The 12,443-nt window shown below is 55.4% G+C and overlaps 1 protein-coding gene across 1 annotated transcript in view; it reads left to right on the top strand.

The window, feature by feature from the left end:
* Positions 1–12,443, top strand: part of ITPK1 (inositol-tetrakisphosphate 1-kinase) — a 151,239-nt gene that overhangs the window by 75,646 nt on the left and 63,150 nt on the right. Inside the window, exon 4 of the mRNA XM_072963625.1 lies at positions 5,209–5,334. Within this exon, the coding sequence (XP_072819726.1) occupies positions 5,209–5,334 (126 nt within the window). The remainder of the gene's footprint in view (positions 1–5,208; positions 5,335–12,443) is intronic.

Here is a 12,443-nt window from a genome sequence, read left to right as displayed (position 1 = left end):
CTTCTTTCATACCCAGCTGGTTATTGATCACATCAGGGAAGCACGTGTGGGAGTTTGGGAGTGAAGGTAGAGCTGGAAGTACAGCCTAGAGAACCCTCCAGAGAGCTGGAGGCCTCTGCCTTTGATCTCATCTTGGCAACCCCCCACCCTCGCCCTTCCCCGATACACATTCTTCCTTGTGGGGACAGTATTAGACACTGTAGGCTAATGCTATAGCAGATAGCCCCAAATTCTTAGTGATCTAAAGCACTAAAGATTTATTAGTTGTTCACACCACTGGTTATGGGAGATGCCTGGTCCCCCAGCATTGGAGGCTTCTCCTGGATCCTCTGATTCCAGCCTGCAGATGAGACATGTGTGTGTGGGCAGGGTTCCTTGGCCAAACCCCTCCCCCCAAAAAAGTGCCAGTCAGGGATCAGTGCTGTAGGAAGGGCTCTTTCTGCAGAGGTGGTAGCTTCAGGCGCCTGAGGCGTTTGTAATTGACAAATATAGGAGAGGATTTCATGCAGATAAGTCCTGCATCTTTGCAGCTGCCACCTGTCCCTGGATTACACCTTCCTTCCCCCGCCCATCTCTGGAGGTCCCGTTCTTTAAAGCTGCAGGCACATTTAGCAAACATTTACCAAGCTTTTGCCTTGAGCCTTAGTTCTAGGTCCTGTGGTTGCCACCCTCTGGTTATTGTGGATCTCAGGAGGAGACAGAGGATTAAAGAAATGACTTTATATTTGAAAGTTATGGTGCATTCCTGGAAGGATGTGTAAAGGGTCCTGGGGACATGGATGAGATGAGGGAGCTATTAATTTTTCCTGTTTGGGGAGGGGTGAGTTCAGAAGTCTGGAAAAGGATTGATCTTCTGAGCTGGGACTTGTCCACCATGTGGACAAGAGGCTGGGGTTGTGGGATGGCGGGGGATATTTCTAGGCAGAAGGCTTGCTCTGGCCCAGGAGCACAGCCCCGTGCAGGGTCTGGGGCAGCTGTGGCCACATCTGGAGTGAACAGAGATTCTCCTATGGTTACCTGAGGCTCTGCTGGGAGAGGGCAAGGGCCGTCTGTGCCTGGCACACAGGAGGGGCCCAGAAAATACTTGTCGAATTAACAAGCAGAAGCAGGAAGTTGTCTGGAGGGCTTGTGTGCCACATCTAGAAACAGGGTGTTCTGGATCCACAGAACAACCCTGGGAGGTGAAGTTACAACATCTTCATTTTATGAATGGGGATGCTGAGCAGTGAAATGACCTGCTGTAGCCCAGAAGCAGCTGAGCTGGGAGGGGTTTCCAGCTGTGCCAAGGCCACCATCCTCCTCTCCGACCAGGTGCTGGGTGAGGGGCTAGGCAGAGCCCCACTCACTTTGGATACGGGCTGGGTGTGATGGGGTTGCTTTTCGAAAGTCAGAGGTGACTTTTAGGCCACTGGGGTTTGCAGGCCTTTGTCCCATCTCCTCCCAGCCCTCCCTTCACCCTTGTCCGCCTCACTGCTTTCGTCTCTGAGGAAACAGTGGGCCTTTGTTTTCTCTGAATTCTAGACTTGGGCGCTGCACAGAACAGCATCCAGCGTTGACCTCACAGGATGGTGTGACTTGGAAATGTGGCACCCACAGACCTCTGGCTGCAGCGGGCGGCCCTTTCATCAGGACACCTTGTGACTGGCTGAAAGGGACCAGTCAGACCCTTTCTGAGGAAGAGAACTTTCCCTGGGAAAGTTCCCTTTTCTGGGGGGCAGAGTATGGTCAGGAAAACAAAATGACACAATTGAAGTGAGTTCATGCCCACCCGAGTCCACGTCCCCACCCCATCCGGAAAGTGGAGCCTCTGAGGTACCTGCCCTGGTCCCAGTGTTTCCTCCACTGCAGTATCACCCACCTGAGCACCTGAAGGTCCCTTCTCTGCAGTCTCCGCCTCCTGAGGGTCCCCTCCTCTGCCATGTCTCTCACAAGGGGTCCCCCTCTGTGGTGTCCCCTTCTGCCCTGAGGGCTCTTCCTCTGTGACACTCTCCCTGCTCTGAGAGTCCCCTCCTCTGAAGTAGCCCCCTCCTAAGGTCCTCTGCAGTGTCCCCTCCTCTGTGCCCACCAGGGTCCCTCCTGCAGTGTCCCCTCCTCTGTGCCCACCAGGGTCCCTCCTGCAGTGTCCCCTCCTCTGTGCCCACCAGGGTCCCTCCTGCAGCGTCCCCTCCTCTGTGCCCACCAGGGTCCCTCCTGCAGTGTCCCCTCCTCTGTGCCCACCAGGGTCCCTCCTGCAGTGTCCCCTCCTCTGTGCCCACCCAGGGTCCCTCCTGCAGTGTCCCCTCCTGAGAATCCCCTCCTCTGTGGCATCCCCTCCCCCTCCCCTGTGGTATCTCCTACTGAGGCACTGTCCCTCCTGTGTCATCCCCTGCTCTGCAGTGAGCTGAGTTCTCTCCCACCTGCACCCAGAGCCTGCCTGAGCACCACTCCTGAGGGCACAGAGCCAGAGGGCCTTCTCTCCCTTCCCAGCCAGTGGGCAGAGACTGCTGTCTCCTTGGGGCAGACCCCCTCAGGGCCACCGTGGCTCGTCTGGTCCCTTGAGGAAAGGCCCTGCCAGGCCACAGCAAGGACGCTGCAGCGATGCCGAGCCAGGACCAGGCCTGATGTGTGTCCCGCACTGTTACTCTCGTGAAAGGGTTTCACTGGCATAAAAATGCTTGGAAAATACACAAAGGAAGGTGGCTGGCTTCCAGAACTCAACTGTTTACCTTCAGTGGAGCGGCTGGGAACGCGGAGAGCTTATTTTCCAAACAGCCCATGGTTGTCAGGTCTACAGGCCAAGGGCTGATGCCAGGCAGGTGTGAGCCAGGGCATCTCCTCTGCCCGCCTCCTTCCCCAAACCCAGGGGACCCTAGGTTCCTCCCAGGGACTGATTTCTGTCCCTCCTGCCGGACAGGAAGCGTTTTCTTTGGGATGGGGTTTCTGACAGGCCCAGGGCACTGTGCCCAGCGTCACCGTGTGACCCAGTTCTCTTCCATCTGAAGCTGTCTTGGTCTGAAAATATTGGCCTCTTGTTTTGGTGCCTGTCACAGCGGAGCCGTGGGGGACAGCGAAAGTGGATTTGTGTCCGTGGCACCTCTGAGAACAAGCTGTCCTTTGCCTGCGTCGCCATTTGCCCACTGGCTGCTCTGCTTTCCTTTCAATTCTGTTTTTTTCTGGAAGTGGAATTGGATGGGAATGTAATACTGAATCTGAGGACAGACCAGATAAGGCCCTTGGAGTTTCCTGTTTTTATCGAGGGGGAAACTGAGGCCCGGGGTTGATGCTGGGCTTTTGCTCGGGCCCGGGGCACCTGGCAGCTTGGCTGTGGGCTGAGCGCATGGGAGCTGCTGATTGGCCTCCATCCAGGTCCTGACCAGGCCACTTCCCAACCGCGAGGCCTTACCTGGTCACTTCTCCTCCTGGGCTCTTGGTGTCCTGGTCTGTGAGGGTGGGACCATCATCCCCAGCTCCTAGATAAGCTGTGAGGACACTTCCTTCCCCTGTCCAGGAGCCCCAGAAGGGATGGGTGGACTCTCAGTGGATCTCGTTTGTGTTTTGTTCTGTTTTGTACACAGACTAGTCGCCACGGGGAGGGAAGAGTGTTCTTCAGGATTTTCTTTTTATGAGATCCATGGGATATTATTTTTTTAATATGGAAAAATCCCTTAACGTCTTTCCTGGCAGACAATTAAAAAGAGGAGTTAAGGATATCAGAACAGAGCTGGCACATTGCAAAGCTTTAATGGACAGGGTTTAAATAAGGGAAGTTGACAAGGTGTGGGCAGAGTCAAAGGAACCAGCAGGATGTGGTGAGGCTCCCTGAGAGTGGAGCGCGGTCACTACCCCACGCCCGAGGGACAAGGGGAGGGAAGAGCCTAGAGACAGGGGTGGTCTTGGGAGAGGGGCTGCCTTGATCGAGGGGGACGGTGGCTGCTGCCAGAGAGATGGTGGGGGTGTGAGGACAGTGGGAACAAACACCCACACTCCTCAACTCTCCCCTCTTCTGCTGGTGTTTCCAAATGGCCAGACTCGGCCAGCAGCCAGAGGACAAGGCTGTGGACAGCCCCCTAGGCACAGCAGAGGCACGGGGGCAGGGGGCAGGGGCTGGATGACAAGCACAGCTTCAGCTCTGGGTTTGCTCTCTCACCGTGGGATCCTGGGCAGGTTTTAGAAGTCTGTGTTCTCCACTCTCGTTTGTGAAATTGCTTCTCACTGTGTGGCTGGAAAATAAAATGAAACAGATGCACGTGAGATTTTAGCACAGTGCCTCCCTAGAGCTGTCATCCTGATTTCTTTACTGATGACTTTGAAACAAACACCCTTGAAGCCAGGAGGGGGCCCCACCTGGAGGGGTGGGGCTGAGGGCAGAGGTAGGGCTGGTTGCCATCTCTGGCCTCTGCTGAGGCCATCCAGAGGGTCAGCCAGGTTCCAGGCTGGCGCCACGGCCTCCAAGGGAGTGGGCCATGCAGGTGGCGGCGGCTGCGTGCCGGGCGGCAGACATCTGGTGGCTCAGGAAGAGCGGTGTCAGGCGGCCCCGGCTGCTGGCAGGGCTCCTGTCTTGCGGGTCAGGTGATGCCTACTGTCTGTCAGCCTTTCAGCTCTGGCTCCCTTGGGTCCCGATCTTCCTAACCCCATGCTCTTGAAAAAATAAACACATCCCTCAGGGCGAGCAGTGCCTCAGGGAGTCCAGGCAGCCCTGCACCCCCTCACTTTGTCATGAGAGGCCGGGATCTCAGTGTGAAGTGTATTCAGCTGGTATCCCAAAGCAGCAGCTCTCAGATTTGTGCAGATCACAGCTTCGCTGAGGCTGCGTGTAGCTTCATGAGAGAGTGTCTGCTTGGATCTCAGTTCAGTCTGGCCGTGTGACTTCAGTCGTATGACTTCACCCTGCTGAACCCTGGTGCCCTCCTGAAAAACCTGGGCACACATGACATGTCCAGTGAATGCTTTCACAGTGACTCTTGCTTGACCTGTAGATACTTTGTCACCCTGATTCCCCATGTGTGTCTTCTGTATCCTGGGTAGCAGGGGGCTTGGGGACAGAGGTACAGACGCGGGGCCTGCCCTGGAGGAGTCCTGGGACCTCACCGAGTTCATCCATGTGTCCTGTCCTGTCCCACAAGCGCCAGCCCTCCTCTTGCCCCCTCTCTGTGCCGCCAGGATGTACAGATGGGGCAGTAGGCTCAGGTGTTGAAGTTGTTCCTTTTCTCTGTTGTTTCCCCCTTGCAGTTGAACCTTAACCGGCCGATTGAGGAGCAAGGCCCCCTGGACGTCATCATCCACAAGCTGACCGATGTCATCCTCGAAGCCGACCAGAATGACAGCCAGTCCCTGGAGCTGGTGCATAGGTTCCAGGTGAGCGGGGGTGTGCGGGGTTCGGGGGAGGCGGCCAGGGAACTGCTCTGTGCATCTGTGAAGCCGCGGAGCTGTCTTGCTGTGTACTCCTAGGCTTGGCTTTGCCGCCGCCAAGACATGGGCTTGTGGTCAGACACTTCCCTGCCAGGACCTCTGTCTCAGAAGTGAAATGGGATTGAACCAGGGCGCGGTTGGCACCCTCTTTCCCTCTACCTATACAGATGTGATTTACTGATCAGAGCACTGCCGAGTCCAGACGAGGCTTCCACATCCCCTGCGCACACACAGCCACAGCCAGTGGTTCTGAGTTGGCACAGGAGTGAAACACACTGGCCCCTTTGGAGAAGGGATTCCCCAGGGCCTGTGGACTGGAACAGCCTCACTTGGCCCCGGGTCCACCTTGGTGGAGAACCCCCTCCCTGTGCTCATGGCTTTGACCCTGTGTGCCCGTCTCTGAGCTCTTCCCTCCTCCCTTCCCCATTTCTCCACTGGCCGGGTCCTGACCCCACAGTGACCTGCCCATTATCTCGGGGTTGGGGGGCTGCCGTTGCCCCCACTGACCTGCCCTGTGTCTTCTCTGTTGTGGACAAGAATGTGATTCATTCCTCAGGAAGCAGCTCAGGGGTCATGAAAAACAAGGTCATATTATCAGTGAAAACGTGGCTGAGAGAGAGGGCCTCCCTTGGGAGGAGAGGAGGGGGTGCTTGGGCCAGCACTTCTCAGTGTGTGATTCTCAGAGGGCTGACGTCCTGTCTTTCTTTATCTGGACAAAGGGGACTCTCATCGCAACAGCAGCCCTCCTGCTGACAGCATTTTCTTTCTCTCATGTGTCCAGGGTCAGTGACCTCAGCCTCCCTCGCTTCCCGGTGGGTCTCACCCCCTCCTTGACCGACTCTGCCAGATTCTTCCCGCTTCCCACGTGTAGCGGTGGCCTGTTTGTGTCCCTGCTGGTGTCCCCGACTCCCTGATGCACCAGGGGAAGTGGTGTCCCCATGTGGTGCCCCCCAGGGCCTTTTGCCTTGCCAGCAGCCTGAAGCCCCTCCACTCTCATAGGGCTGGGCCCCTGGGGAAAGGCATGTTTGGGCTCCTTTGTGACCTTGCCAAGCCTCAGTTTTCTCACTGGTAATGGCGGTTGTATCAGGGAAACCTCATACCGTGTTGGGAGGAGTAAACAATGCCCTGCGTATGAAGTGCTGGGGCCCCAGCGAGTGCTGAATTGGAGGTCCGTGCCGGTGTGATCACATGACCTCTTTGAGGCTTAGTTTCCTTTGTGTAAAACGGAGTTACTGCTAGTTCCTACTTCTTAGGACTGGCAGGTTGCTGTGAGAAGTAAGTGTCCTTGTGTGTACCTGGAGGTGCCTCCAGCTGCTCCGCTGCTAGTGCTTGTGCTGTTACTTTCCTAGAGAAAGGACTGCAACCCCTAGCCAGCCCTGGTACCCTGGGAGTTACAGAACAAGCAACCCTGGGGGACCGCTCATCCCTGCTCCCCCCAGGCACACAGCCCGCAGGGCAGGGCGGGTAATGGCTGAACAGTAAAGAGGAACTGGGTCCCCTGTGTTCCTGTTCTTGGGCAAAGGTTAGAGAGAGAGCATATCGAGTCGGGGGTGGGGATGTGGAAACGTGCAGCTTTGCGGGTTTCAGCCACTGAATGCGTTTCCCGGGGAGGCCTCAGCTGGGTCCCTGGAGTCTGTCCCACCCAGGGCACACACAACCCACTGGCCCTCAGATGACTTAGGTGACCTCAGGATAACCTTCCAGCCTCAGTATCTCTGGGATAGATTTTCACTGCAGTCTGTGCTCGAGCATGAAGCGGATATCTGATAAGGCCAGGACGTTTCCTCCTTTGTGAAGAGAACAATCCTTTGGGGAGGAGGGTGACAGGCTGCACTTTCCCCAGGCCCCAAGAAGAGAAGAGACGGGTGGGGCTGGCGTGGAGAGGGACTGAGAGGTGCCAGGTGAGGCTCGCTCAGCAGCACGCAGCCCCTCCTCCTGCCACGATCATCCCACCCTGCACAAGACGTGAGATTCAAGTTCAGAGCCAGGCCAGATGGACTGACACCTGACCTTGACCATGCCGTCGCTTTCAGTTTCTTGGTTTAATATTTATTCTCAGGACATTAACTGGGAGGCATGGGCTTAGGTGGAGAGAGGGGCGCAGAGTGAGTAGAAGCAGAAAGATACTGATTTCAGAGGCTGGGAAGCAGGGTGTAGGGCTTGGGTGTGCAAAGCTGGCCTTTCTGCATTTTGTAAGAAAACAGAGAAAGGTGGTTTGCTCCAGGACGGGTTCAGCTCAAAGGACCTTCTCCAAAGACAACGTTCAGGTCCCTGGGGAAGTGGTTTTGGGGCTGCGTGGGTTGAGATGGATGAGTTTCTGAGATGTTTCTGACAGCCCTTGAATGCCCTGCCCATGAGATGCTTCCATTAATCCTCCAGGGCCTGGGGGTGGAAAGGAATTCTCAGAGCTGAGAGGTTCTCTTTTTCCTGGCTGTTGTTGTGGACAGGTTAGGGGCTGTGGGCCTGGGGCTTATGCAGATCACTAAAGCTAGTTGCCATACAAACCATCCCCCAAACTGTCCCCTTGCCCCACTTTAAATATTGGCCTCAAGAGAGCTGGGCTTGGAGAGTCATCAGGATGGTTCGGTTGCTGTTCTGTGCCAAGGTTCTCGTGGAGCCAGCAGCCTAGTGCCGCCAAAGCTGTGCCCAAGATTCAGTTATCAGTGAACAGACCTGGGCAAAGGTCCCTTGGGGCCAAACCCATGTGGACGAGTGAGGTTGGGGTGGTGGGAGGGTCCCTGTCCCAGTGCTCAGGGATCTCCTGGCCTCTCGAATTGCTTCTTCAGGGGAGCAATGAGAACCTTCTCACTGTGGCATCCAGGGCCACCTGTCAGGTGTGGCCTGGGAGGTGGTCCTCCCGCTGCTGCCCCAGAATTGCTAAGCGTGTTATGGTGATCGAGTTCCACGGGGTAGGTGTACTGTCTAGCTGGTCTTCGTGGGGTTTTCCCCGAATGAGCCTGCAAGGAGGAGGTTTGTGTCTAAACTGTCACCTCTTTTCGCTGTCTTCCTTAGCGGGAAGGATGTTAGGTGTCCCCCAAGTGGTTGCTGGATCCCTGGTCTGAACACAAGGACAACTTCCTCTGCAGTGGCACACTGCCTGCTGGACATGTGAGCTCCCAGCCCAGAGGGGCAGCCTTGAGAAACCAGGAACTGCCCGCAGCCCCCGGAGTGAAGAGCTAGGAGAAACACAGACCTGGTCCCTACTTGTCCTCACTAAAAACTGTTCCACACCTTGTCACTGCAGTGGCAATAAAGACTGTAGCCCCTGACATGGCCTGTGGGGCCTGCACAGTCTGGCCATGGCCTTCCTCCCCAGCCTCATCTGGTCCCGCCTTCCCTTCCTTCCCACACTGGCTCTCCCGCAGCAGCTGCTCAAGCTCTGAGCTCTTTTCTACCTCAGTGCCTTTGCCCATGCCATTCCCTTATTTGAAATTCATCCCCACCCCCAGCTCTCAGCTCTGGTGCCCCTTCCTCAGGGATCTCTCCCTGATTATCTGACTAAGGGCACATTCCTCATCCTAGGCCCTCATAACCTTGTGCTTTTCCTTCCTTCCATTTGGAAGTTTGTAATTCTTTATTGGCTGCTACCACCGGTCTCTCCCTCTGGGGGTTAGCTCCACAGGGGCAGGGACTGCATCTGCTTCAAGCCCAGCTGCTGCCCCCTTGCTGCACACCGTACCTGGTGTGTAGGCATCATGCCTGCGTGTCTGTGGCGTGGAAGAGCCTTATGGGGGCTGGGCTGGGACAGGGCACCCCGGCGGGTCAGTGGAGGGAGACGTGGCTCCAGGGGGCAGCTGGGAGCAGGCTGAGGAGGAGGAGGCGGCTGGGAGGGCTCATGAGGCAGATGGTGCTGCCCGTTGGGTGCAGGTGAACGTGCCTCTCAGGGTTGGGAACTTCAGGATGGTAAGGGTGGAGGGAGGGCTTTTCACACCAGGCTGTGGGGCTTGGGCTTGATCCTGCAGGCTGGGGGTGGGGGTGATAAGATCAGATTTAACTGGAACGAGACCGGCCCTGCTTAGGCGGGGAGACTGCCAGGGCACGGTGACTCTGAGCAGGGAGGACACTGTAGTTACTGGAACCTGGCACTTCCTGAGATGAAGAGGGACTCCTGCTGTTGGAGACTGCAGTGCCCCCTCTTCATCCCAGTGCCCCTGCGGTCCTGAGAGCCCCTTCCTCAGTGTGACAGGCAGGCCTCTAAGCAGCCCGGCCCGGCCTGCCTAGCTGCCCGCTGGGAGATGCCCCCTACTTCTCAGGGCCTGTCAACTGATTGGCCGTATGAAGGGGAGGGGAGCGCTTTCCTCGCCGCCGCGGGTGTCGGCAGTGGGTGCACAGTTTGCACATGTTGGTTGTCCTTTTACCTGAAAGGAAGCAGCATTGAATCAACCTTCAGTCACCAGCTCCTCACCTCCTATCCCGTATCGTTCAAAATAAACAGGTTTATTGACCTATAACTCACATATCATACAGTTTACTCTTTTGTAAAAAAAAGTTTACTTAAAAATTCTTTTTTCTTTTCTTTTCTTTTTTTTTGCAGGTGGGGAGATAATTAGATTTACTTGTTTGTTTTTTTCCAGTGGACGTACTGGGAATTGAACCCAGGACCTCTTGCATGCTAAGCATGTGCTCAACCACTTGAGCTATACCCTACCCCCCACAATTCACTCTTTTAAAGTGTACAATCCAGTATTTTTTAATGTATCCACAGGTGCATGCAACCATTATTATGGTCAGTTTTAGAACATTTTCATCACCTCAGAAAGTCACCCCTCTTCCAACCATAAGCAACCACCACGTTCTGTCTCTATAATTTCCCTGTTCTGGACTTTAATATGCATGGAATCATATATTGCATGGTCTTTTGTGACTGGTTTCTTTCACTTAGCATGTTTTTAAGGTTCAGCCACATTGAAGCGTGAATCAGCGCTTCCTTCCTTTCTATGGCTGAATAGTATTCCAGCAAATGGCTAAACCACATTGTGTTCGTCCAGTCATCAGCTCATGGATGTTTGGTGGTTTCCATCTTTTGACTATTATGAATAACACCGATGGAAACATTTGCGTACACGTTTTCATTTCTTTGGGGCACACACCCCCGAGTGGAATTGCTGGGGCATGTGGTCAGTTGAGGAACAGCCAGACTGTTTTCCCTGGGAGCTGTACCATTTTAGATTCCCCCAGCGTTCCCCTTTCCCCACATCCTTGCCAGTACTTATTATGTGACTTTGCTTTTAGCCACCCTAGTGAGTGTGAAGTGGTATCTTGTGGTTTTGGATTGGTTTAAAATTTCCCTGGCAGCTAATGATATCAAGCATCTTTTTGTGTGTTTATTGACGACTCGTATCATGTGTCTTCCTTGGAGCCCTCCTTGTACGTTGTGTGTAGATGTCTAGAGCCCGCAGATTTGCCTCTTTCCTCCTGCAGACTATTGGGCGCCCACAGCAGGGTGGTTAGGAGCTGTGATATTGGAGCCCCTTGCCTGGGTTCAGAGCTCTCTCCACCACTTCTTGCCAGCTGGCCTTGGCCTCATCTATAATACGTGGACAGCCGTCATCTCCACCTCCCAGGGCTGTGGGAAGACTGAGGATGCATATGTCTGGCACTCAGAGCACTGGGCACCCAGGCTTGCTGATCCCCGAGGAGTGAGGTGGGCATCTGCTGGAGCCTGGCCACGGGCTGGAAGCAGTATAGCTGCCGGCTCCACTTACCTCCAGAGATGTTCGAGGATGTTGGAGGGGGTGACTTTCAAGGCCCCTTCTGCTCCAGTCTGTCAGGATGGGCTCAGCCATGCTGCAGTAGCAAGCAGCTCCCGGGACCCAGCACAGGCCTCTCTACCTGTGTAAATACATCCCAAGGGGCCCTCTCTGCTTTGGACACACCACATCCCAGACCTCATTTGGTGCTTGTATCAATCCATGGAAAAATAGAATTATTTCCTCATTTTTTAGGTGAGGAAGCTGAGGTCCAAGGAGGTTAAATCACTTGCCTGTGGTCAGTCAGTGAGTAGGTGGCTTGTGCTCTTTTCACATACGCCCCAGAGGGGCTTTGGCCGGGAGCTGCCATACCCCTGGGGGGTTGAGAGCCCACTCAAGGAAGAGGGCACTGTCCAGCATTGCCTCCGACATAGCTGATGCCACACGGTGAAATGTTGGCCAGCAGAGGCCAGGGGAGGCAGAGCTGGGCATATCTGGTGGCCCTGGCCCAAGGACAGATCCTGTCCTGGGGTAGCCATGAGGTCAGCCTCCCCATGACTGCTGCCCTGGGTCATGAGGCCACTCCTCCCCTGGCGGAGGGAGCCACACAATCTGCCCATTGTGCGCCCAGGCTGGACCAGGCAGGCAGTGGCTGTGAATCGTTCTTTTTGCCTCAGGGAGGTTGGTGCTATTTAGGGCCATTAACCGTCTGCAGGGTCTTTCCCTGTGGAAGGGGAGGCCCGCCCTCCAGGAAGATCCGTAACTTTATGACCCTGTTACCTGCCTGGAGCAGAGCTGGACTTTGTACAGCGCCAGGTGGTGTGCTGGGAGGGACCAGAAGCCTGAGCTCACCCAGCACGCTGGCCAGGGTCCCCCGTATGTGTGTGGACAGTCAGTGTTTCACAGCACAAGGCTGAGGGATGCTGGCTTTTAGAAGTACTAACATTTGCTCATAATACATTTTCCAAAAGTTGTAGAAAGAGCTTTTGTGCACAGGTTACTTCGGGTCCTTAGCCTCAGCATGGAGGACATGTGGGCTGGGCACTTCCCACTCTGGGGACCGTCCTGTGCACTGAGGACGTTTAGCAGCATCCCTGGCCTTGACCCACCAGATGCCAGCCGCACAACCCTCAGTTGTGACAACCGAGAACGTCCCAGACATCGCTGAGCATCCTCTGGGGGTGAGACCCGCTGCATTTCTCAGAGCACAGCGGCTCTGAGAGCTTCCGTGGGTCAGTAAAGCCATTCCCATTTTCATAGTGTGGTCACTGAGCCTCATTGGGTACCAGGACCTGGGTTTTGGAGATCAGGACCCCAGCCAAGAGGTTCATAGGTTCCTGGGCTCTTCATTTCAGGAGCACCTGC

This window comes from Vicugna pacos, chromosome 6, assembly GCF_048564905.1.
Source record: "Vicugna pacos chromosome 6, VicPac4, whole genome shotgun sequence".
Taxonomy (NCBI): Eukaryota; Metazoa; Chordata; class Mammalia; order Artiodactyla; family Camelidae; genus Vicugna; species Vicugna pacos.
This window is presented reverse-complemented; position numbering and strand designations above follow the sequence as displayed.